At 53.4% G+C, this 25,806-nt stretch overlaps 1 protein-coding gene across 15 annotated transcripts in view; it reads right to left on the reverse strand.

The window, feature by feature from the left end:
- Nucleotides 1–2,942: 2,942 nt before the first annotated feature.
- The window catches only part of EPB41L1 (erythrocyte membrane protein band 4.1 like 1), a 120,217-nt gene continuing 97,353 nt past the window's right edge, over nucleotides 2,943–25,806 (reverse strand). For 8 of the 15 annotated variants that reach the window (XM_045574642.1, XM_045574649.1, XM_045574646.1 and 5 more), the window contains 10 exons: nucleotides 23,558–25,519; nucleotides 22,996–23,103; nucleotides 21,515–21,925; nucleotides 19,417–19,518; nucleotides 17,213–17,293; nucleotides 12,495–12,581; nucleotides 11,612–11,695; nucleotides 9,442–9,522; nucleotides 8,992–9,108; nucleotides 2,943–6,281 (listed from right to left, as the gene is read on the reverse strand). In XM_045574642.1, the coding sequence (XP_045430598.1) occupies nucleotides 6,273–6,281; nucleotides 8,992–9,108; nucleotides 9,442–9,522; nucleotides 11,612–11,695; nucleotides 12,495–12,581; nucleotides 17,213–17,293; nucleotides 19,417–19,518; nucleotides 21,515–21,925; nucleotides 22,996–23,103; nucleotides 23,558–25,519 (3,042 nt within the window). In that variant the 3' untranslated portion in view covers nucleotides 2,943–6,272. The remainder of the gene's footprint in view (nucleotides 6,282–8,991; nucleotides 9,109–9,441; nucleotides 9,523–11,611; nucleotides 11,696–12,494; nucleotides 12,582–17,212; nucleotides 17,294–19,416; nucleotides 19,519–21,514; nucleotides 21,926–22,995; nucleotides 23,104–23,557; nucleotides 25,520–25,806) is intronic. The other 7 variants (XM_036417802.2, XM_045574650.1, XM_036417804.2 and 4 more) reach the window with 4 other exon arrangements.

Raw genomic sequence — 25,806 nt, forward strand, 5'->3', positions numbered from 1 at the left:
GTCACATCTCCACAGTGACACTGGACATGCCAATCTGTCTCAGTCAAAATTCATCTCTTAGTGGTTCAGACCAGAGCGGGCCCTGCAGTCATGGTTAATCACAATGAGCTGCTGCAAGATTAACCAGAGATGGCCTCTATCAGTCACAGTCATGGGTATCAATTTCAGTCTGTCGTGTCAGTTTCATTTCCTGCATGAAGAAGCTCAGCTCCCTCCTCACCCCTCCCTATTCCCAGTCTTAGATACAGAGCTCCCTGGTCTCAGAGCTTCCTGTTGCAGCTGGGCTCATCTTCTCAGAGATTGCAGGGCACTGAATTGTGGGCACTGAAGCTGTAGGTGGCCCAGGAGCCAGACTTTGTGGGTCACATGTCCATCCAGATCAGGTTTCTCGACCTTGGTAACATTGCCAGTTGGAGCTAGATGATTCTTTGTTGCAGGGGCAGTCCTGTGCATTATAAGACATTTAGCAGCATCCCTGGCCTCCACCCACTAGATGTCAATGACACCTCTCAGTTATAACAATTAAAAATGTCTCCAGACATTGCTAAATATTCCCCCCGGAGGGGGGGGCCGGCAAAATAACTCGACCCACGTTGAGAATCACCGATGTAGATGAAACAACCTCAGGTTATTCTCAAGTAACACAAAGGCCAATCCTGTATTTATGGAAGACGGAGACACAGATCCAGGGTGTGTGCAAACCAAGTCCTACTGCACAACCCCAACAGTGACAGTTAGCTAAAGGAAATCTACTGGGAAAATTCAGGGAAGGAGTCACAAAAGTCCCGGAAGCAATTGCCTCTGGAGTCTGCGGAGGGCTGAAGAGCTGCCTTTCACTGCATAGCGCTTTGTACCATTTAATGACTTATCTTTAAAAATAGAAGAAATAGTATTAGTATTTAAAATTATAGGAAAATGTTCAGGGTTTAAGTTTTAAAAAGTATTTAGAATTGTTATGTGCAAGATAACTTCAACTCTGGAAAAAATACATGTACATGGAAAATTTGTTAGAAAATGCACCATATTATTAGCAACGGTTCTCACTTGTGAGATTTTGGCAGACTGGTGCAGCCACTGTGGAAAACAGTATGGAGTTTCCTCAAAAAATAAAAAATGGAACTCCTATTTGATCCAGTGAGTCCGCTTCTAGGAATATATCCTAAGAAGCCTGAAACACCAATCAGAAAGGATATATGCACCCCTAGGTTCATAGCAGCGCAATTTTCCATACCTAAGATTTGGAAACAGGCCAAGTGCCCAACAGCAGATGAGTGGATAAAAAAGCTGTGATATATTTACACAATGGAATAATATGTGGCAATAAAAGAAGAAAGAACTCTTACCCATGCTGTTGCAAATGGATGGACCTGGAGAGTATTATGCTAAGCGAAATAATCCAGTCAGAGAAAGATAAGTATCACATGATCTCACTCATATGTGAAATCCAATAAACAAAATAAACTGATGAACAAAATAGATCCACAGACGTAGAACCATGAACAGACTGATAAATTTTTAGAGGGAAGGTGGGGATTGGGGTGAGGGGAGAGAGATTAACTGGGCAATTTATATGCATATATGCATAGCCCAGGTACCAGACAATAGTGTGGAAAAGGCTTGGGAGGGGAGGGTACAAGAAGGAGGGAGGTTAATGGGGGGGGGGGGGGAGGGCAAAGCAACATCTGTACTACTTTCAAAGATAAAGATAATTTTTTAAAAAATTAAAAAAGAAAGATGGTCTGGCCGAAACCGGTTTGGCTCAGTGGTAGAGCGTCGGTCTGAGGACTGAAAGGTCCCGGGTTCGATTCCGGTCAAGGGCATGTACCTTGGTTGCGGGCACATCCCCAGTAGGGGGTGTGCAAGAGGCAGCTGGTTGATGTTTCTCTCTCAATTACTTTTCTAGCTCTCTATCTCTCTCCCTTCCTCTCTGTAAAAAAATCAATAAAATATATTAAAAAAAAAGAAAAAAAGAAAGATGGTCTGGCACATAATGCAATATACAAAACATGTATCGCAGAAATGTACACTTTGAAACCTATATGATTTTCTTAACCAATGTCATGCCAATAAATTTTTAAAAAAGGAAGGTGTTCTGGGGAGAGTCACTTCATAGAATGTAAAGAAAAGAGCTAGTACCAGGTAGTGTGTCAGGTAGTCCAAGGGGTGAGTTTAACTTTGACATGGATTGTGCGTTGTGAATTTTAATATTTTTGCATTTATTTTTATGAAGACATCCTTTCCATTTGCTGAATATAGTTTCCTTTTTAAATAAACTTTTTTTTACAGAGTTAATTTTGAGACAGGCATTACGTATGAGAACATGGCAGCTTGTGTGCAGGTGGGGGGCAGAGGCTGAAGTTGGGGGTTGCTGTCTACATTATCCACTAGGCTTCATGGAGGGATTTGGAGGGAGACCCAGCTGCTCTTTTTTCAGGAAGAGGAGGTGGGACCGTGCTGCCTCTCCACACACAAGCCCCTCTGTGTCCTGGGGCCCACATCCTTACCTTCCTTCTGCCTACAATGCTCTCACCCCAGGTCTTCACCTCTCTGGACATTTCTCTTCATTCAGCTCAAAAATAACTCCCCCAGGGCCTTATAAAGGAGACCTTAAATAAGGTGGTCTCCTTCAGTGACCCACTCTGCATTTCCTTCCTGGTGCTGATCACTCAGGAGTTGTCTCTAACAGCTCCTAGAGGGCAGGGACTTTGCCTTATTGCAAAGCCTGTACCACATTCAGAGCTGCAAGTATCAGTAAAATGGAAGTGTTGTAATCGCTCAACTCCAATTGTAGCCCTTCTCACAATGCCAACTTGTACTGGTAGTCAGGGGTAGGAGAAGAGAGAGAGGGAGGTAAGGAGAGAGAGAGAGAGAGAGAGAGAGAGAGAGAGAGAGAGAGAGAGAGGTGTGTGTGGGGGTGTCAGGGAGAGGGAACATCAAGGCAGTTTGTGGTTCAGCATCAAACACATTTATTTCACTTTTATTGAGTATACAAGAACAGAGAGCACACGCATACAGCACGGAGCACTGAGGTGGGGGAGCGTGGGGACCAGAGAAGAGAGGGGGGTGAGTAAAAAGGAACAGGACAGCATTGCAGTTGTTTGGTAAGGTGCTTTTGGGGGGAAAATTAGAGTGATGTTGCTCATGCAGTTTCAGGCCAGTCTTGGAATGTGCTTGCAGGATTCAAACACCGAAACAGGTCCTGGCACTCCCTGTCTTCTCAGATGGAAAAGATCCAGAGAAAGCAAAATAAAATGAAAGTCTGTAAGGTGGCAGGGCAGAAAACAGACCCCGGAGAGCATCTGGTTTATCCAAGCCATTTCACAAGTGCGATGGCAACTGAGGCCCCAAGGAGAGCCCAGGACTAGCCCGATGGCATACGGTGAGCTAGGCGCTGAGCCAGGGGACTTTCTCCACTGCGCCACATGGTCTCTTGGGTGGAGAGGCAGCACAGGAAGAATGAGAAATATAAAAGAAGAAAAAAGGAAAAGTAGGTTGATGACAGACAAGACAAACCTCAATATTCTTTGTGAAGAGGATGGGGAGGAACCAGTGCCCTAGATTTAAGCTTTGCAGCTGCCTCCGCCCAGATGGCTGACGGACTCTCCTGGAAGGAAGGTCAGAGCCTTGGTGGGGTAGAGATCGCCACGAAGCCCAGCGGGCCCATGAGCTAAGCCTGGGCACTTCATCCCCGCACTGAAGCCACACCCCCAGGGTCTGTAGGCAGGTGTAGACCCAGAAAAAAAGCATTCTCCCTCTGAAGAGTGTGTGTGGGACGCCTGGTTGGGGCAAAGACGGGGTTTCTGAGCCAAATTCTGGGTGAGCCAGAGAGGGTGGAGCTACACCAGCTTTTGGCCCAGAACGAGGGGGGGCTCCCAGGCTGTAAGGATTTCATCGGGGATGAAGAGAAGCGTGGTGCACGCCCAGTGTGCTGTCGCACTCAGGGGGAGCTGGCGCAGCCCCCGGCCTGCTCCGGGGTGTGTGTGGCTGATTCCGCCCTGCGATGCCCAGGCTCAGGGCTCTCTGCGCTCCCTCCATCCATGTGTGTCCACAGCGGCACACCATGCCTCTTTCCTGCTCTGTCCCAGGTCAGCACCAGCTCAGCAGCTAAGCATATTTATCCTTGGGGTAACTGACAAACAAGCCTGGGCTCTTTGGAGGGGATCCACAGGCCACGTCCAATAATTGGAGAGAATGCAGAAATGCTCTCAGAGAGACAGCCTGGTTAGAAAGGTAAGGCTCGCTTAGAGGGCTTCTCAGGTGCCTCCATGTGCCCCGAGTTCTCTCAGTCCAAGAATAGTGCCGGGCACAAGTGTTACTCAATGTATATTTCTTGAGTGAGTTTATCAACGGCTTTAGAAACAGGACCGGGGAGGTGAGATGGGGCTGATAAATTAAAGTGCAGTGGGACACGCTCCCTCAGAAGGGGACTCATTGAGTTCAGGGGGCCAGCTTGTGCCAGGAGAGCCTGGGAATGCGCCTGCGTGTCAGTCAATGCCGGGCTTTTGGTGGGTTTTCTCCAAGGGCTTCTGTGGTCTTGAGGAAATTCCTGGGTCTCCGAGGGCACAGGCAGGGTGCTCCGATGCTGACTGAAGGGGAGGGCTCGAGGCCAGGGTCGCACACGTGGATGGAGACTGGGAGCAGCACCGCCTTCCATCCTCAGCTTTGACCTATCAGGGCCTACGCTGTTGGGGGCCGCTCCCACGGCTGCTTCAGCCCGGGCAGAGGAGAATGACTCAGAGAACAGGAGTGGCAGAAGAAGAGACCGGGCTGGGACTTTCCAGGCAGCCGGACAAAGCTGCCATCCTCTGCCGTGGCCAAGGGCATCACGCACCCTGGGATGGGGGTGAGCGATCAGGATTTGGTCAGGGAAAGGCAAGACAAGTGGCAAAAAAAACCCAGACAAAACCCCACAACAACAGAGGGCTGAAAACAGAGGCAAGCCCCCTTCAGGAGGTAGGGGGACTGAACCGGGGATCGCAGCAAAATCCTCACTCTGGGCCCCACATCTGAGCGTGGACCAGGCCCTGGTTGCTACCGCCCGGGAAAGAAGGCATCTTGGACCACAGCTGTGTTGCTTCCTTCTTGCCAAACCCCCCCGCTTCTCCATCTGGGGACCCCTCCCCTCCCCACCAACCAACCAATGACAAACATCACACACTGAATTACTACACTGAACCGTCAGCTCCTCCGGTGAGCAGCCCACAGCCAGAGTCCCGGGCTCCTGGGCTGGGCCGGTTCAGTGAGACCTAGGAACCTTGGGATATACATCAATCACAGTCAGGTAATTGTAATTTTAAACTGTCAGCTTCATACTTACCAGCACTGTTTATTTTAATATTTGTTTCCCGTTATATGTAATATACATAACTTAAAAGCACATCCATACAAATCTCCTACGAGCTGCACCTTCGTCATGAGAACCATACACATACCACGTCTACTTCCCTTCCTGCGCGTGGTTTTCCGTCCCTGCTCCCTTTCCCTTCCCCTTGTTTCAAAGGAGTCACCTGCAGTGGCCCTCGGCGGGACCCGGACACAGAGGGCAAGGGTGCAGGGCTGGGAGGAGGGAGTCGAGACAGAAAATGACGACAAGACTTGTGAGGGAGAGGGGAGGCGGGAGAAAGGAAGGTGGATTTCGCAGCCCAGTGTCAAGACCCATCAAAGAATAATCCAGTGTTCCTCCTCCTCCTCCTCCTCCTCCTTTCCAGTTGGGGGATGTCTTTTCTTTCTCAACGTGTGTCTTGCTGCTTCGACTGGTCTCGCTTTGCTGCCAAAGGGCTTTCCTTCGCGCGCGCACGGGCAGCAGACGCGGGAGCACACGCGGGGCGTCCGTCCGCCGGGCAGCTGCAGCCGGTGCGGCGCTCCTGCAGTCGTCCTGGGCTGCTCGCTCTCGCGTCGCTCCGCAGGCCCTCAAAGGGGATAGCGAGGGATTATTGGCATTATAATTTTATTTTTTCCTGAAAAATCCCAGCAATTCTTCAATTTGTCTGCAAAGGAAATGTAGGTGTTCAGATGTTGGCTGTTGCTGTTGGCCGACTGGGCGGCCAGCCCCAGAAGCAGTGCAAGGATGCAGTGTTTCCTGTATATATATCTATATCTATATATATCTGTGTATATATATATATATGCTCTTCCTTTCCCAGTATCTCATCAGTGACAGTACGTCGCGGCTGGGACGTCGGTGTTGACTCGGAGAATCCAGAACGAAGGCCCCTTCTTAACGGTTCTCTGGCTTGGGTTGGACCAGAAACGCCAGCATCTCTTCACAGAGGTCAGGATTCCTGGAGCCAGAGTTGTTGGGGGGGCGGGGGGAACACAAAGGAAGGAGGAGGATAAGAAAAGTTAGTAACCTTTTGTCACCCATCTTCAAATACATGGCAAGATCGTTTTTTAGCGAGCCTGTACCGTGGGCCCTATGTTATGGCTCAGGAAGACAGAGAGACTTGTTTAAGGCCAGGTCGCTTGCGAGTAGCAGCTGAGAACTGAACCCACATCTGTCAGACTCCAAGGCCCATGTATGCTTGCTTGTTTGTTTCCAGGGAAGTGGTATCTTTCCCTTTGGCCTGGACATCTGTCCAAGGTTCCTGTGACACTGAGAGGCTAATATCACACTCGGTTCACTTTCCCTCCTATCACCTCTCAGTTCTAAGAAATAGTCAGTCGTGATGACATGCTCTTCTTTTGTTTGTTTTTCCTGTCTGTTCTCCTTGGGCCTGCTGTGCCCTGGGACTAAACCCCAAAGAGCAAGTGTTTAAATAATGAAACGGGAGCCTGGGATCCCAACTTAGGTTTGACTCCAAAACTTAGTGGTGAAGGCCATGGGCTCTGCAATCCTGGATCCCGGTTCAAATCCCACTCTACAGCCCTGAAGCTCTGCACAAGTTTCTTAGCCTCTTCAGGCCTCAGTTGCCTCCTCTGTAAAATGGGCTCTGCCTATGACTGCCTTAGTTATAAATAGAATTCAAAACAAGGGTCAGACTAGAGCAAGTGCTCAATTAAATACAGGCTGTTCTTGTTATTAGTATTGCTGTTGTTAATGTAACCACATGCCATTCTGATCTTGAGGGCGAGGACTGTCACTTACTTATTGTTGTCTTTCCAATGCCCAGCAAAATGCCTTGCACATAGCAACTACCCAAAACTATGCAACAGGTGGCATGTCATTCTTGACTTTTTTTTTTCCACTCACAAATGGTCAAGTGCTAACAAAGTCATAAAAATTCAATCCTTCTCTTCTTTCCCAAGATGGCAAATCCAAGGTCCAGGTTCAATGACTTAGCAAGCTGGTTAGAACCCAAAGCTCCTGCTTTGCAACAGGTCAATTATGTTTTCCCCATTTACTTAAAATGTTGTAGGTAAGAAAGCTCTAGGGAGCGGGGTGAGTGCCTCCCTCTCGCTGGCAGTGTGTGTGAGACAGGCCCTGAGGAAGGAGGCAGGCCAGGGGGAGATAATGGAGCAGAAGTCACACATCTGGCCTACGAGGTTGCAGAGAAGAGAAGACTGTGTGAGTTAAGCGTGCTTTCCACGCTCACAGCAAGAACTTTAAGAAGGAAGAACTTCCAGAAAGAGGCAGCGTAGAATAGAGCAGAGAGATGTCCCTGGAGGATTTGGGGAAAGAAGATAAAGGCCAACAAGATGGAAACCCAGGTGGAAACCCAGGGCCCTGGGCTGAGGTCTGACTTACTCAGGACTCTCATCCCTAAACATGGCAAAACCTCAAGGAACAAGAAAGTAGGTTCACACTGCCACACACCTTCTGCCTGTGAGACTCCGCCCTGGTGTGCTGCCCCCAATTCACATGTGGAAGCCCTAATCCTCAAGGAGGTGGCGCTTGGAGGCGGGGCCTGAGGTCATGAGGGTGAAGTCCTCATCAATGACATTGGTGGCCTTGTGAGAAGAGACGAGATAGAGATTATCTTTGCTCTCAGCCCTGGACCTGTCCCAAATGGACCTGTTCCGAAGCAGGGGTTTTGGGTTCCAATCATCTTACTAAGTCCCTGACCCTGGGCCTCAGTTTTTCCATCTTGGGAAAGAAGAGAAGGATCGCTTTTATATGATGTTGTTAGCCCTTGACAGTTTGTGAGTGAAAAAAAGGCAAGAAGATAGGTGACCTGTTACCTAGTTTTGAGAAGACAGTTGTCTGCCAACCAGAAGGTGGGCTCTCCCCAGGAACTGAGCTGGCCAACACCTTGATCTTGAACTTTCCAGCTCCTATAACTGTGAGAAATAAATGGGTGTTGTTTAAGCCACCCAGTGTCTGTGGCATCCTGTGGTAGCCGCTCAAACTAAGCGTCACCGGTGTTGTTTAATTATTACAGCAGCTCCACGTTAGAGATTCGCTCCGTTTGTAGATGAGGAAACTGAGGCCCAGGGAGGTCCATCTGGGCACACTGCTAGACAGGTGTTTCTGCTGCAAAGCCTGGCTGGTCCCTTCTGCTCATTCTGCTGCTCCCTGGGGGGTTTTGTCTTACAGGGGCAGGCTGTATTTTAAATTTGTTCATCGACTAATAAGAGGTAAACAGGATTCTGGCCTCATGGAATGTCTTTCAAAGTACCAGGGACACCTAAAGCATACCATTTATAATTTATTCTTCCTGGATTATTGCAGAGTCCAAATGAGCGGCATTTTGTTAGCCTACTGTGAGTTAATAGTAATAATAGTCCTAATTAACGTCTATCGAGCACTTATTGTATGTGCCAGGCACGGTGCTAACTACAGCACATGTCCCACCTCAGCCCCCACGGACAATCCTGTCTCCCCTTTTCTTACCACTTCTGATTTACTTTTCCGGGTCTAGGGCCTTCAACCCCAAAGAACCAAGGAACCAGGCTTCTTCCCCACTGTGACTCATGATGTCTGGTGGGTGGGGGGGTTCAGAGTTGTGACAGGGACCAAGCCACAGGGCAGGTTCTCTGATGGAAACCACACTCCGAGGACCTTGCCACCGCTCCCTCCTCCCTCTCACCGCCGCTGAGCCTCCTGAGCCTCACCTGTGACTTCTTGTCCCGCTCCTCCGGGGATGGGTCTGTTTCTCTGTATACGACGGCTTTGGTTACCAGCATGTCAGGATGCTGAAGTTTGGCCTCCTTGATGGCCAGAGCCAGGGCCTGGTGGAAAAGAACAGCAAAGTGAGGAGCCGTAGAATGTAGAATACAAGAGACTGTGGAGACCAACAAGCTGCCTAGTGCACAGCTTGCGGCATAGGAGGCCCAGGGAGAGGCAGTGGTCAAAGAATGAAAGGAAGAGACCAGAGCCCGAGTCTTCTGGCTCCTCCCGAATCCCACTCAGTGCCCTTCCCTCGGGGGCCCCTTGTCTAGGTAGGAGGGGCAGAAAGTGTACATCTTCTCAGCCCACTCGCGCAGCCACCCATGTGTGACCCAATATGGAGGGGACTGGGGACTTGGCAGTGCCACTGGGAGTAACGTTCCTCAATCCCATACCTGGTCTTGATCAACATCTTCGTCCCCAGTAATAATGATCCGCTTCTCGATCCTCGTCTCGGAAAACCCTCCTTTCACAGTCTGCAGGGGGAGAGGGAGGCGAGGTCAGCCTTGGTCCTGCTGGACCAGCAGCTGTGACAGGGGACCTGTCCCAAGTACCCCTTGAGGGCATGGCTGGAACCAATAGTCACCTCTCCTGGCTCCCTCAGAGTTTTTCCTCTTCTGGTTGTGGGACTTCAGACTGCAGATCTGGCCTGGTGGCCACCACTCCCCTCAACCACCGAACAGTCCCCTCTAGGCCTCCCGAGCCCAGATGAAATGCTCTCCCTGACCCTGGTTGGCAATCCTTCCACCTTCCTGCCTCAGTGCTCCCCGAACACCAGATTCCTCTCTCTCATGGTCCTGGGCCTCTGCCCTTTGCCGACCTTTTGTGCGGGACCTGGTCTCGCTCACCGGGCTGGAACTCTCGGGGACCGGGGTGTCTTTGGTTCATCTCCGAATCCCCTCCTCCCCGGCCCTCTGTTCAGCCTGACCAGGACAGGTGCTAAATGCAAGTTTGTTGAATGGACACATGAATGAAATGTGAATGGTGACAAGGTTCTACCTTAAATGACTTCAAACCACAGTACAAGAGAAATTTCGTTGATGATACTGGTAACCACCACTGTTTTCTGAAGGGGCAAGTGTGGGCCTAAGTTTAGAAGTAAAATTGCTTGGCATATTCAAGGAGGGTGGTGGCTGAGAGAAGTTCTGGCTGGAGTGAGAAGTGGACAGAAAGAAGGTGTGTGTGTGTGTGTGTGTGTGTGTGTGTGTGTAGGGGGGCGGGGATCCCAGTTGGCAGGGCCAGGAGGGACTTTGGGAAAAAGTTTTCTGAGCCGTATTCGGTGGGGTGTGTGGTCGAGAACCTTCCAGTAAAGCTTCCAGTGACATTAGTATTGCTTACTAACGCTTCTGGTGAGGGTGGGTGCTTTCTGGGGACTGTGCAGAGGTGCGGAGTCCTACAGAGGAGGGTGTGTGGCTTCTGCTCCACTATTTCCCACTGGCCTGCCTGCTTCCTCAGGGCCTGTCTCGCAAACCCTGCCAGCGAGAGGGAGGCACTTACCCAGCTCCCTGGAGCAGGGCTGAGGCAGTGTGTACAGGGCCAGTGCCACCTGTCAGACTTCTCAGGTAGCTCAGCAGACCCTGCACCTCAGCCTGGCTCCCTGGCATCTCTCCTTCAGGCCTCCATCCCTGGCCTGGCATCCCTCCTGCTTCCTTCCGACCACTCAGTCATAAACATGCCAGCCGGTTTTCAGCCCTCTGTCTTCATTGGCTGAGTCATGGCTGATGCCTCAGGAATGCCTCCCTTCTTGGCCATTCCTCTTCCTTCTCCCACTCTGGCTCCCACCCTGGTCCAGGCCCTCCGCCCCTAGTCTCTCATTCACTCACTCTCTTCTTTCGCCCACCACCCTGCACATCCTGGTGGATCTAATCTCCTCCTTAAACCCCTTCTCACTGGCTCACTCCCCAGTTAAGAAACGTTAATAGCTTTCCAATGGCTCTCAGACGCGGGCCCTCCATCGCCACATTTGTCTTCGAATTTGTCTTGTTTGTCTCCATGCTGCTTCCTCTGGCCCCAGCCCAATCCGATTTCTCACAGTTATGCTGCTTCTTGCTACCAGAGAGCACTGCTCCTGTGTCCCACAACATGCACTGCTTACGGCCCCTCCACCAGCCCTTCACGGAGTAAAATCTGCTCAGTGAGCGAGTAAGCAAACAGTTTCTGCTCCCATCTTCTGCACTGCGTGGAACGCCTGCCGCTCTCTTCTCCTCCCTCACAGGTCTTCCCCTGCCTTCCAAGACCCTGCGCAAACCCCCTTCCCCCCGAAGATCCTTCTCGCTCTTGGAGCCTTCCTTCTATCGCCCCCTCTACATCCCTCCAGCACTTGAGGTCTATAAGATGCAAACGCTAGGGCCCACAAGGACTTCCAAGGAGATGGTCTCATCCCCCAAGCCTGGCTGTCAATGGGGAAGAGCAGGTCCATGCTCAGGACAGACCGTAACACAGACCAAGCGCACAGCGCTCCTGAAGCTGGGAACACCGCGGGTCATCTCTGTCCACGTTAGGACGGCAGTGACCTTCCCAAGCCCCACAGCCGGGCCGGGCCGTGTGGCGCCTGCGGCTACTCACTTTAGTGACATGGGTGGTGGTGGAGGTGGAGAGGGTTTCCGCGGTGGCGCCGTAGGTGCTGGTGAGGACATCTTTCCCGGTGATCTGCGGAACACAACCACCCCCCGCCCGGGGTCAGGTGAGGATGCTGGCCGTGGCGGGTGGAAGCGGGCAGGGTACACCGAGGGACAAGGTGGGGAGGGGTCCCATGAAGGTGGGTTGGGAAGCCAAGGTGCTACGAGCCACTGGATCTAAGAATTCAGCAATCCTGGACTCTTCCGAGTGCCAGACCCACAAAGTTCTCAGAGCCTGGAATCTGAGATTCCTAGAACCCGAGATTCCTAAGGCCCAGAATTCTCACAAGCCCCTGGAATTTAAGAATCCTGGCATCTTAGAAGAATGAGCAGAGGGATCCAAGGTGGAAACAGAGCTCCCTCTCAATCCCCCCGCCCTGCCAGAGCCGGGAGCGTGTTCTCTCGTGGGCGGGATGACGTGAGTGACAGGTCTGGAGAACACAGGAGTGGCAGGAGACCTCACAGGGACAGACGCGGCTCACGGGGCAGTCACCGACCGAGCCAGGTCCAGAAGTCAAGCCTCTGGACTCCCAATCCATTCATCGCTCCTCCTGGTCAGTAAGGAGAGCAGATGCAAAAGAGCTACCACACCACAGGCTCCAGAGGGAGGCGCCATTTCACCCCCACGCTGCCAACGCCCTGCTTGGGGTGGGGGAGGAACGGTGGGCGCCAGGGAAGCTGTGGGCCTCTGACAGGATGCCGTTTCCTGGTGCCGCATCCGAGAGGCGCGCCCTCTGAGCTCCACGCCACGCCTGCCGCCGGCCGCCTGCGGACCCCGTCCACACACTCAGCACGGGGCCCCCTCGCCTGAGCTGGCCTCGCCCACTTACCGGAGAAAGAGAACGGATTTCCGTGGCCACCGTCTGTGGGCCTGGGATCATGGCAGCTGCCCCCTTCCCGGACTTGAGACTGTTCTCCTGGGGAAACAATGGTGCTCAGACGGCCAGTCTCAGGCGGGTGGCCCCCAGGATGGCCAGGGCACGAGGTGGCCATGGAGCTCCACGGCCACAAGGCATCGCTTGGTTCCATCTCCTCTCACTCGTCCCCTACGCACACACTCATTCACACACTTACACGCTCACGCACTCATTCAGCAAACATTGAGGAGCGCCTGGCAGGAGGGATGCTGTGGTGAACAAGACGTGGTTCCGCTCTCTGGAAGCACTAACAAAAGGGCTGAGACACGCAGGTCCCGGCCCGGCCCGCCATGGTGTAGCCACGTGACCTGGGGCAGAGCCACTTCCCCTCCGTGGGCCTCATGAAGGCGCCTGCCACGTGGGGTCATCAGTGGCAGCAAATGTCCCACTCCAGTGAGGCTGCTGCTGATGGGGGAGGCTCTGTGTGAGCGGGGCAGAGGGCATTCCGAAAATCTCTTTACCTTCTGCTCCATTTTGTTGTGAATCTAAAACTGTTCTAATAGTAAAGTTTTAAAAAATATTTTTTAAAATGGGACCCCTGCCTTACTCCCACAGACAGAGACACTATGAGGCTAAGGGAGGAGAAAGAGCTTTGCAAATGGAAATCTACAGTATGAATATAGTATAGGCTGGCTATTAATAACATCATAATAACTACTGTGTTCTGAGTCCTTGATTTGTACTAGATACTAGAGGCCCGGTGCACATTTGTGCACTTGGGGGTGGGGGGTCTCTCAGCCAGGCCTGCGCCCCATTGCAGCCCGGGAGCCCTTGAGGGATGTCCAACTGATGACTTAATTGGTCAGTTGGACACCCTTAGCACTGCAGTGGAGGCAAGAGAAACTCCTGTCACTTCCGCTGCACTTGCCAGCCATAGTCCAGCCACTGTCTGAGCGGAGCTCCCCCTGCTGGAGCACACTGACCACCAAGGGAAAGTTCCTGAGTTGAACATCTGCCCCCTGGTGATCAGTATGCATCATGGCGACCAGTTGTTCCACCAATCCGTCTATTTGAATATCACCCTTTTATTATATAAGGTTATCCTAAGGATGCATGATCTCATTTAGTGGTCAGAACAAATCATTTTAATATTCTTGCTTTACAGCTGGAAACTGGAGGGCCAGGGAATGTGAAGTGGCTTGTTCAAGTTCCCCAGCAAGGTAGTGACAGAACCCGGATTTAGACCCACGTCCGTCAGGCTCCAGCCCAGCACGCTCCTTCCACACCCCCTGCCCTCGCAGTGCCCACCCCGGGCCAGCTCTCCTGGTCCCGCACTGGATTCTGACGGGCAGGTTTTCCTAGAACTGGCTCCAGATTTACTGGCCCACGTCTGGCAAGAGGCCTGGCTGCCTGCCTCTCCCTCGCCCTTTCTGCACCATCTCAGGGCTCAGCCTGGTCCATCATCCAGGGGCCCAGAGATGTATCCCTTCTGCAGCTGCCCAGGGGCTGAACCTGGCCCTGGTCTGTGCGTGGTGCACACCCGGACCTCTGCCTGCAGGGGGCGTGCGAGGACGGAGCCCTCGGTCTGCCTTTTCCCTGACTGCTCACCACGCCTGCCTCCAGGTGAAGCAGTGACCTGGTCCCCGGGCCCTCCATCCCCCTTTGTCAGATAGAGTCCCCAAAGGGGGCATTCGAAGCAGGCCTTAGGAGGACAGCTTTCCGGGGCCAAGGCTTCCTTTCCTCCCACTTAGGAAACAGCCAGGAGCCACTCTGAGTCCCTTCAGGCCGTTCTCCCCAAGCCGCTGCTTGTGCCACTGCTTCCTCTTTCCCAGGCAAAGCCTCGCTTCCACCTCTACGCTGAAAACAGAGGCCACTCGTAGGGACACAGGCCGTTTAAAACCACCTGCCCCACCTGCCTCTCCCAGCTCTCAGACTGTCTTCACTCCTCACCTCCTCTGCTCTGGACCCCTTCCTCCCAGGGACTCAGGGCTCTCCTCCTCCCATCCTCTCTCTGGACCACCTCAGCCTCTCAAGGTTTCCCCATCCAGGCCCCTGTCCCCTGCCCCTTTATCTGCATCCCAGATCTTTCCTGAGCCCCAGGCCTTTAAAACCAGCTGCATCCTAGACATTTTCCCTTGGAAACGCGCCACAGGTCCCATGGACTCATCACTGCCTCCTCTTGTCCCTAAAGAGCACCCCCCACCTCTGTGTATGTCTCCTCAGACCTGAGGGGCGTCGCCTGGAGGCCCTGTGGGAGCACAGACCGCTGGCCCCTCCCCAGAGTTTCTGAGGCGATGGGTCTGGGTGCGGCCGGAGAAGCTGCCTTTCTAACGGGTTCCCAGGGCCAAGCTTTCAGAACAGCTGGGCTAGTGAGCAGCGTCTCCAGCCCATCTCTCTCCCTGTCGCCAGAACAGTCTACTAATGATCTATTCTTCCCTCCTCCACATATCTCGTAACCCCATCCCTCTCCTTGGCATCCCTCCACCAGCCCCTAAACCAGTCCCCTGCTTTCTCTTTTGGTCTCTTAATGGCACACAGGCTCAGGGACACTGTCTCCTCCAGGGCTGGATTCTCAGCGCCTGGTGCAGTACTTCACACGGCGTGGGTGTTGAGTAAATATTTGCCGAGGAAAGGAAAGGAGTGGGAGGAAGGAGGGAGGGGGAGGAAGAGGGAAGGAAGTTTGCTCCCGTCGTGCCGCACACAGGTTGCTAGAGTGGCCACTCTAAAAGGCAAACACGTATTTTGGTGACACCATGCCCCCGCTTTAAAAAATTCAAGTAATTCTCCATCGTGTCCAGGATGAAGTTTGAACTTCATACATAATATTTGAGGCCCTTCAAGCCCTGGCCCAGCCTTCCTTTTCAGCCTCTCCTTCCCCCAAACCCCCCATCTGCCTCCCTCCCCGCACCTGACGTCTCACGTCACGGACCAAATGCTATGCTCCTTCACATCCCTGCCTTTGCACCTGCTGTTCCCACTACCTGGAATGGCTCCTCCTGTGATTGTACCTTAGTTTCAAACATAGCTCAGATAAAGCCTTCTCCGGCTCCTGTGGTGTCACCCAAACCTCTTCTTCCTGTGCTCCCCAGGAGACACTGTTCCCGGAAGGCAGGAAAAAATAACAGCTGCTCACATCCCAGACCACTTACTACGCTGCCAAACTCTCTTCTGAGGGCTCTGCACAGATGAACGCTGGTTCATCCTCACACCAACCCTCTGAGGGATGTGCTATTAGCCCTCCCCCCACGTTACAGGAGTGGAAACTGAGGTGTGAAGAGGTTCAGGTAACTCGCCCGAGGTCATCCAGCCAGAAAGTGGGAGAGCTGGGCCTTGTTCACCACTGTGTGCCCAGGTCCTCAACACAGGGCACAGCGAAGCCAATGCGCCCGTGATTAATGTTTGGGTGAGTGAGGTCTAGCAAGCAGTATCTTTTCTTCAACTCTAAATATAGGCTAATAAATGTTTTTGGAACAAATGAATGGATGGATGGACGATGAGTAAATGAATGATGCAACTGCCTGCTTGCCGTAGCATGAACTTAAATTTAGCTCTGTAAGCGTCCTGATGCCACATGGTAAAGGGTTGAGGGGAGAGGAGGAACTGAGGGACTTGGGGGAAAGTGTGCAAGCTGATAACTGGTTTGGGTTTATTTATCTTAAAGTCTTTGTTTACTCAAAACCTACCTGCAGGTAGTCTAAATTAATATAATTTTCTGCCTATGTGTATATCAGGGGTTTGACAATAGAAAACACTTGAAAACAACTTCCAACAGCTCAAGACAGATCTGGCCCAGGCAATGATACCTGCCCCTGCCCCAGCCCCGGTCTCTACCCAGCCTCAGCCCCATGTGGCCCGGGCTGACAATGGTGGGGATGAGGGAACAGAGCTGGAGTCAGAACTGCCTGGGTTTGCCCTGGCTCAACCACTTATTGGGTATGTGACCTTAGGTAAGTCACGTTACCTCTCTGAACTCTGGTTTCCTCATCTGTAAAGGGCAGAGGAAAGAAAGAACGCGCTCCTCACAGTTTTTGCGAAGACCAGTGGGATCACTGCCTGGCACCAAACCCGTGTGCCGAATGCTCTTTGTTCTGTGCCATCGTTAAAGAAGCGGATGTTACTGGGCTCTCCCCGGAATCTGTGAACCAGTTAGGATAGGGATCTTTCCCACTTTTACAGATGAGGACACCTGAGGCCAAGGACCTCCCTTCATGGGTCAGACAGCAAACAGGTAGCAGAAACATGGCTCCCGCGGAAGATCATCTAAAATCCCAAGCTTCCAACTTAGGTTCACTGGCGCCATCTACTGACCGAGGAGAGGAAGTGGCCGGAGGCGGAAGAAAATGTGCAGCTGCCAGAGGATGCGTCCTCTGGTTGGACTTCCAGGCACAAACCTCCGGCCTTGCCAATTCACAAGTAGCACCCCCCTCCTGACTTGGCTGCTGCGGGGCTGCGATGGCCCCAATAACCGACGCCCAGGAATTGCACCGCCCACCGTATTCCATTTGGAAAACTGAGGTCTGACCAGATGGCCACTATGGTGCCAGACAATTCGACTGTATGTCCCAGACCCGGCACAGGGAGGGCAGATGAGGACATCCTGAAGCAGCTGGCGGTGTCAGCATGTCATCTGGCTACTTCTGGGGCAGGAGGGCTGGTCAGAGAGAGAGAGAGGTCTCCTGGGTCCTACTTACCATGGTGGTTGATATGGTCTCTGTGGTGATGGAGGGAGCAGTGGTTATGAATTCCTTCCCCCCTAGGGCAGTCCCATCCACCTGTGGTCAAAGGAAGGCGTCATCAGAGAGGGGCAGAGAGAGAGAGAGAGAGAGAGAGAGAGAGAGAGGAGCCAGATTCACCCGCAGCATCTGCCCCCTCGGCTCACAGCAGTCCCAGGGACCAAGTGCAATGTATTCTTTGACCTGGTGATTCCATCGCTAGGAATCCACTCTTGGGATATAAACTTTGAAGACTCTGCCAAGACGTATAGACAAGGGAGTGCCCTGCAGAACGCATTAACGGCAAAAGAGGAAAACGAGCAAAGGTCCCTGGGTGGGACGCTGCGTGGAAAACCGAGGTCTCCTCCTGAGTGGAACTAAGAAGAGAAGAGCGATCACATACGCCAGCAAAGAGCGATCTCCAAGAAGATGATTAAAAGGTAAGGTGTAGCCGAAGCCAGTTTGGCTCAGTGGATAGAGCCTGCGGACTGAAAGGTCCCAGGTTCGATTCCAGTCAAGGGCATGTACCTTGCTTGAGGGCACATTCCCAGTAGGGAGTGTGCAATAGGCAGCTGATCAATGATTCTCTCTCATCAATGTTTCTAACTCTCTATCCCTCTCTCTTCTTCTTTGTAAAAAAAAAAAAATCAATAAAATATATTTTTTAAAGGTATGGTGTAAAAGAGAACAATCTATTTCCTGTAGAATTTTAAAATATCTAGATATGTAAGTATACACATTGGTACATGCATATTTTTCTGGGAGGGATCAGGAAAACACACACAGTCATTTAGTTCTGTTTTTCATAAGTGCAAACATTTGATATCAGTAAGGATGCTGAGTTGTGGAACTGGGGGCCAGTTCAGTTTTCTCTTTATTTCCCTGTGGGAAAACAAAACCCATATTACAAAACACGTTGCCTGAGGTCACAGCTCATCAGAACTCAAGAGTCTTGACCCAAGAGTCTCGACCACTGCACTAGCAGCCTCTTCACCCCCTATGCGTGTTATAAAAGTGGGAGGGAACGTTCTGGAAATGACAGCGCTCCCCATGTTGTGTTGGTTCATGTTTTTCTTCAGTTCTTAAGACAAAGACTGGTGTCCAGGGCAAGAAAGCCCTCAGCACAGCAGCTCTCTGGCCAGGAAGAACCTGGAACCACTATCTCAATTTTGGAAACTTAAAAACCACAGAAGGAACTTCGGAACTGCCTGTAGCAATTCATGACAGCCTTCTCCAGGGCGCTCAGTGTGTGTCTTCTCACTAAGACAATGATCTGGGGTCTCCTTTCCCCCCAGTTTGTTCATTTTGCCAATCTGACGTGGAACCCTTGTGAGCCATTGTGACTGAAGCTGGCTTGGGCCTCACGTCTTCTCTTTCTGAGCAGGCCCTGGGATACATCAAGAAACGTCGCGCCCTGGCCAGTTTTCTCAGTGGTTGGAGCATCAGCCCACGGACCGAAGGGTCATGGGTTGGACTCCCAGTCAAGGGCAAGTACCGAGGTTGCAGGTTTGGTCTCTCTCACTCTCTGCCCTCTCCTTTCCTCCATCCCACTCTCTCTAAACATCAATGGGAAAAAGTAGCCTGGGGTGAGGATGAACAGCAACAAAAAAGAGAAGCCTCTCCAACTCCTTAGAGCAATATGAAAGCCACCATCCTAATCCACTAGCCACTGGACCTTATCAAGCTCCGAAGAGGACAGAAGAGACAAGATCATCCCCCGTAGTGGATGGGGAAGTCGCAGCAAGAAGAGGTGTAGCCGAAACCGGTTTGGCTCAATGGATAGAGCGTCGGCTTGGGGACTGAGGGGTCCTGGGTTCGATTCCGGTCAAGGGCATGTACCTTGGTTGCGGGCATATCCCCAGTGGGGGGTGTGCAAGAGGCAGCTGATCGATGACTCTCTCATCGATGTTTCTAGCTCTCTATCTCTCTCCCTTCCTCTCTGTACAAAATCAATAAAATATATATTTTTTTAAATTAAAAAAGAAGAAGAAGAAGAGGTGTAGTCTGCCCACTCCCACCGCTCAGGGAGGGCAGTAAAGGACTCGAGAGCATCAGCACTAAAATGGGGGCTCTGGGGGGGAGGGCGCCAAGGTGGCCAGGGTTGGCCAAGAGGCTGTCCCGGTTCTGATCCCGCCCCGGATGCTAATGCCTGTGCTCAGGGAACGCTGAGAGGCACAGGTTACCTGGGCGTCCACAGTGGTGACTCTGGTCTGCAGCATAGCCTCGGGCTCGATCTTCTTCCTGATGGCCAGGCTGCTGACAGTCATGGTCTCCGTCTTCACGGGCTGCAAGGAGATGAGGAAGAACGCTTCGTAACTCAGGCCCCGGCATGGCTCCCGTCACAGGCGACTGCGGTGCAGGGTCAGCAGGTTATCTCTCACCCCGACAGCTGGCCGAAGTCTCCAGAAGGGCACACAGGTCAGGGCAAAAGAGGCCTGGTGTGATGTTACAAACATCCCGGAGGGAGAGCCTGTCCGTGAGCCTGCAACCACTTAACGTCGTGGTGGCTATATGCTGGTTTTTTAGAGAACCATTAAGAGAACATCTACTCATTAGTTCATGTGCTCTGTGCCAGACCCCATGGTAGGTATTTTCCCTACATGCAAGCCACTAAATCCTGAACCACTTCAACGGTTACACTACCACCTCCTTTGAATTGTTCTTTAGAGTAGAAGCCACACCCCTGGAGGCCCCTGGGGCCAGGCAGGGGCATACACAAGTGAAGTGGGCTTGCTGAGGCCTGGGGGGAACTTTGAAGCACATGGGGCGCCATTTAGGTTTGGCCAACTGTGGCCCTGGCTTCTGAGTGACTGGGTCATTGGTGTTTTTTTTTTTGTTTTTGTTTTTTTAAATGATATGAGAAAGATCTCTGTATTTTATGTTCAATGCCCTAATTTTTAAATCAAGATAAAGGAAAACAGCCTGCTGGCACAGCTCAGTGGTTGAGCATTGACCTATGAACCAGGAGGTCACGATTTGATTCCTGATCAGACCACATGCCCAGGTCGCAGGCTCGATCCACAGTAGGAGGCGTGCAGGGGGGCAGCCAATCAATGCTTCCCTCTCATCACTGATGTTTCTATTTCTCTCTCCCTCTCCCTTCCTCTCTGAAATCAATACAAATATATATAGAGATAAAAGAAAACACATCTGCTAGCCAGATCTGGCCCGGGCCACTGGTTTACAACCTATGCTCTCAGAAATAATAAATTAAATGATCAGTTTCTTCTGCGTCCTCCATGGGGCTAGCTCATGGCTATCCACAGAGCAGGTATCCACATATATGAATTGCATGAATGAATGAAAGCTAACTTATCATCTGTTTGGGAGAGGGGTGAGGGGATTCTTATAGACAGTTGTACCAAGAGATCTAGCCCTTCACTCAATCAGCTACTAGTGCCTGCCATGTGTGGGCTTCCAGGAGCTGCCACCTAGCAGGAGAGCAGACCTGTCGGCCACTAACGTACTCGGGATACCACCGGGAGCAGCAGCATTGCTGAGCCAGGAGGCTGTGGAGGGGTCAGGAAAGCATCTGCTAGGGAAGGGACACCTGAACTCTGTCCTGGAATATGACCCATTTGCAAGGCCGAGAAAGGGAGAATAACCTTCCACCCAGAGGCTACAGCTCAAGTGAAAGCCTGAGTGAATAAGCTCACGTCGCAGTGCCTGCAGGATGGGGAAGGGGAGAGTGGTGGGAGGTAGGCTGGGGCTACAAGAGACGAGGAAGCAAAGGAATGACGTGAACAGAGATCCTCTGAAGGAAGGACACAGAGCAGAGAAGCCCAGACAGCGTATCCCTGTGTCCCCCTCGGTGACGACGTTTCCGCTTCTCTGGGAGTTCCCACAGCGGCCCCAGGAAGCCCGGGTCCCCGGGAAAGGAGCCCGGGCCAGGATCAGGACAAACCTTCCGACCAGGCCGGGGCCCCTGCGAGGTGTCACGGCACATGCTCTCCGCAGTGCCATGCAGCACAGGCAGGGGGGGGAGGAGGAGGAGGAATCGAGGAAGACCTGAAGGCTGGTCACTGCTTGGCCTCAGGCAAGCGGTGGGTCCACAGGGTTAAAACGCCAAGGTGTGCACGTTAGGGGTAAACCGAGGAGGCAAACATGCGGGCACAGAACCATGCTGTTCTGCGGAGGGACAGTCATGCAACACGAGACACGGCTTCAGCCTGCGGGATCTGGGCTGCGGGCTGGCGACTCGGTCTTCTCCCAGATGGCCCAGGGCCCTCTGAGCATGCAGTGCCTGCTGGGCCCCGTCTCGAGGATGACGCTCCACTGTACCTCAAACTGGGGCATGTCCGGGGTGGAGCAGGCCCCGCGGTCCGGGCTGTCCTCCATGCCCCCCGACTCGTCATCCTGGCTGGGGCCCCTCTTGCTGAGGTCCCGGGCGAACACCAGGCCCTCCGTGTCCGAGTCGCTCTTGTCCCGGTCGAGCTCAGGCAGGCTGCGGGAGAAGTCTTCGAAGGCGCTGCCGTGGTAGTCCCCGATGACAGTGAAGTCGACCTCGGCCTCCAGGCTGGACGTGGAGCTGACCGTGATGCTGGAGCACTTGCGCTCGATGGCCAGGTGGTTGTCCTTCAGGAACACCGCGTCCCTCTCCTGGTCCTGGTCCTCGTCTCCCGTGTCGCTCTCCGGGGCCCTGGGACGCGGCGGTTTGACTTTCTCCTCCGAGCCCTCCCTCAGCCCTGCTCTCTACGGCCAGATAAAATCAAAAGGAGCGGGAGTGAGGGATGAGAGGGAGAGGGAGAAAGAGAGAAATCAAGATGGTAAATGACAGAAGAAATCTTGGGGCCGTGTCCAAGTCCCAAACGGAAGAGCAGGTCAGGAAACAAAAAACACCCCGGGGAAAGGTTCCTTGACATCGTAACAAGCTTAAGATAACCGAAAGGTTCTCAAGAGTGGGGGCGCTGTTTTCCGGGGGCCGAGGGGGTGTCTCCTGATGATGGCAAAGCAAGTACAAAGCACACATCCTGCCAGCTGGTTCCTGGACAGGAGGCTCCATCCAACGTTTGGATCGGGAGTTTATGAGAAGCGGCACTGTGCACAAGGCAGGGATGGGGGCCCAGGTCCCAGGCCCATCCCTGCAGGCTGGGCTCGAGAGACAGAAACCAAGGAGGGAGACCCAGGGACCAGGAAACCCAGGCAGGAGAAGCAGAGGCTGGAGCCGAGAGCTTTCAGGAACAAAGAGGAAGCCAGCACGGGTTTGTCAATTCCACTGAGTCCCCGCGGGAGGGGTCAGCATCGTCTCGAGGGAGGACCAACACGGGGGGACGCCTGGGAGCTGGGTGCTGCCTCAGTTCAACCCTGAGCTCCGGGCGTGGGCGGACGGGCAGGCCATGGAGCGAGGCTCCCGCCCGTCAGTGTAATTGACAACAGCAGGCCAGGCAAGCGCCGGAGGGAACCAGCAGCTCTTGTCTGACATACATACCTCTCAACTGGCCTGTCAGGGATTAAACACCACACATACATTTGGGGCTGGTTCATGACACTCCTTCTTAAAAACCAATCTAACACCCACATGTGTTTAAGGTACACGCTTCAGGCTCTAGAGATTCAGTGCGCTTAAGAGATTCACTTGCTTAACTAGCATCCGTGTAGCCAGTTTCTGGAAGGTTGAGAGGTGTGAGGACACGTTCAGACAAGCCACGAGAGTGGAGCTGCCACGAGAAGCACTGCCAGCGCAGGTGGGGGGCTAAGGCAGCGGTGCACCCAGGCCAGGCGAGGGTGACGGGGGCATCGGGAGTCCAAGGGGCTGCAGAGACCTGAGGGCCCGAGGGGCTGATGAATCTCAGGCGCCCCCCTTCCCCAGGGGGGTTTGCTGCTAAACTGGTGAGGCGCTTCTCTTCCCTGACTGCATCTCCGGATTTGCTCTGGATTAGAGAAGACAGTTAGTCTTAAGGAGGCAGAAAGGCTCTGGGCACCGGGAAGCACGAGTGATGGATGGAAACTTCTGGACTGTAGCTTCCCCAAGGCAGGAGAACCAGGGAAGGGAAAGGATGAAGGAAGGCCACTGGATAAGCCAAGCCAACAGGTAGGAACCCAGCAGGTGGGGGCAGCAAGGCAAAGCGAGTGTGTAGTTTGCTGGCGGTGGTGCCACCTTCTCCACTGCGTCAATGTGGCCCTCTGGGCACCAGATCACACCAAAAGCTGTGGGTGTGTGGCTAAGCTCACATGGACCAAGCAGGTGACCCCTGCATTCTGCTTGGGCTGCACTCAGGGTCAAGAACTCACAGGGATGGACAAGCAGCCTTGGATTGCACTAATGACGAGGGCACCGAACATGCTTCTAAAAAGCTACACAGCATGCGCTCAGTGGGGGCTCACGTGGCCAGCTCCCCCAGTGGCTTCCTCCAGCGTGGTTTCACAGCCCGAGTCAGGAGACATGAGCTCGAGTTCCTGGTGGGATGCAGGAGGAACGCCCGCCCGGAAGTGGCTGGTCGTGGGTGACATCACGGAGGAATGTGTGGCATCGGGGCCGGCCGTGTCCTCTGGGCGCTGGAGGGGGAAGAAGCCCAGGTCTAAAAGCTTATTCTGCTGCTGCTCTGCCTGCCCTCGGGAGGCCTCTGAAGACAGCTCACTTGGCAGGGCCCGTGTTTCACCCTGACTCACTCGCCGGCTTTCAGCTCCGTGGGTCTCAAAGATCCAGATTTTGTTGGCCACGGAGGTCTTGCTAATGTCTTCCAGGGAGCCCTCTTGGCCCCCAGCTTGGAAAGGCGTCATCTTCGGCTTCCCTGAAGGGAGCCCCGACCTCAGAGCAGCAACCCCCTCAACCTCTTCCAGGACAGCTCTGCGCTTCCGGCTGGCAACGGGGGGTGCCTTGCGCTCACCTCTGTCCTGAGTCACAACTGGCTCTGCTTGGTCCTTGGGCTCTGGGCTCTCTCTGAGAAGCGCGGGGGACTGTTCTCCAAAGGGATCCCCGAGTTGCAAAGGCTCCCCTGACCCAGGAGGGGCGGGGCTCGCAGGAGCATCCTCAGGAGGAGCCTGAAAGGGACCACGGGAGGCTGGGAGCGGGCTGATCACCTCCATCTGGAGAAACTCTGTGTGAGCCTTGCTGTGTTCCCTCACGGGTGGTCCTGTGTGGGTGTGAACCGGTCCCCTGTCTTGGGGCAAGATGTTGTCTCTGTCCGGTTTGGCTGGCGTCCATGGAAGGGCGCAGACCGGGAAGTCTGGGCACACCCCCCCTTCTCTGTGAGGTGAGTGGTGCCTCCATGCTGCGGGGGGACTTTTCTCAGCCTTTCCCATCGCATCCTGACTCCTGGGGGCCTCTTCCTCTGCAGTCATGGCAGACGCTGGGCGGGTAAACTCTCCTTCCACCCTCGACCCTGCTTCGTCCCAGTCCTTAGCCAATCTCTGCCCTGCAGAAGATCCATTACCGAGCTGCTGGTCAAAGGCCTCCGGGTGACTGGGTCCTCCCTGGCTCCTGGGAGGCCTCACCCCTTCCTCCAAGGAAGTTGTGTGGGCTTCACCATCTTCATCCTTGCTCCTTCTGGAAGCTGCCGGGGAGCCCCGCTGGTCAGAGGCCCTAAGCTCAGAGCTCTCTGCAGGCTCTCCCCAGAGCTCCCGCCTGGCCTCCTCTCCAGGAGGGGCTTTCGGGTGCTCTCCTCTCTCCTCCAACAGCGGAGGGAGGGCTTGGTCTTCAAAATCTCTCTCTCCATAGTTGAAATAGAAGCTCCTCTCTGCACAGGAAGTATCGGTCTCATCACTCGAGTCGGCTCTGTCTTCCTCGTGGGCTGGGTCTAGCAGAAACGACTGAAGGCCTCCCTTGTCAGAGGTTGGAGAGGAGACACCTGCCTCTGCTGGCCTGGCCCCGACGGCCGTGAGCCTCTCACAGGTCTGGATCTCCGCCAGCTCCTTTCTCAGCTCCACCTGGCTCTCCAACTGACCTGAGACCCGGCGCTTCCTGATGGTTGCCTCCCCGGTGCCCATCCTGAGCTGGGAGCCCTCGGGAAGTTCTTCTGCCAGAGTGCAGCCCGCAGCCAGGGAATCCCCTCCTGGGCCGTTCCCGACCCGGGGGCCCTCCTCCCACAGCGACTCGAAGTCTTCGGGGCTTGCGATCATTCGTCCTTTTTGCTGGGTGCTTGCTCCCCCGGCCCCCACCATTTCCTCTGTGGCCACTTCAACTTTGAACTTGTCCACCAGGATATCCACCTTGGAGAGTCTGCCATCGGCAAGGATATCTGCAAGGCCTGCCTCACTTTCTTCCTGCTGCACGGCGGCCACTTTTAGGAGACAGAGTTCTTCTGGCCTAGTGTACTTCCTCTCTATAAATACCCAATGCTCTGAGCCCTGTGTTTCAATTGGAGCAAGAAGAGTTAACATGAAATAGCAGGCACCCGAAGAACAGGTCACCTTTACCCTTATCAAGAAGGGGCCATTCTACCACCAACAGGTCAACATGTCTGTCCCCAGAACTGGCTGGGGGGAGGAAGGCATGACAATCAATACTCGTCAGCCTCATCAAGCTCCTCTTCCCATCAAAGCACCCAACAAATTATTTACCAACTCCCCTCAACCGCCACCCCAACTTGGAGAAATGGGATGGGGTCTCCTCATGTTAATTGTGGGGAAAATGG

The sequence above is a fragment of the Pipistrellus kuhlii genome, unplaced genomic scaffold, assembly GCF_014108245.1.
Source record: "Pipistrellus kuhlii isolate mPipKuh1 unplaced genomic scaffold, mPipKuh1.p scaffold_m20_p_6, whole genome shotgun sequence".
In the NCBI taxonomy this organism is placed as follows: domain Eukaryota; kingdom Metazoa; phylum Chordata; class Mammalia; order Chiroptera; family Vespertilionidae; genus Pipistrellus; species Pipistrellus kuhlii.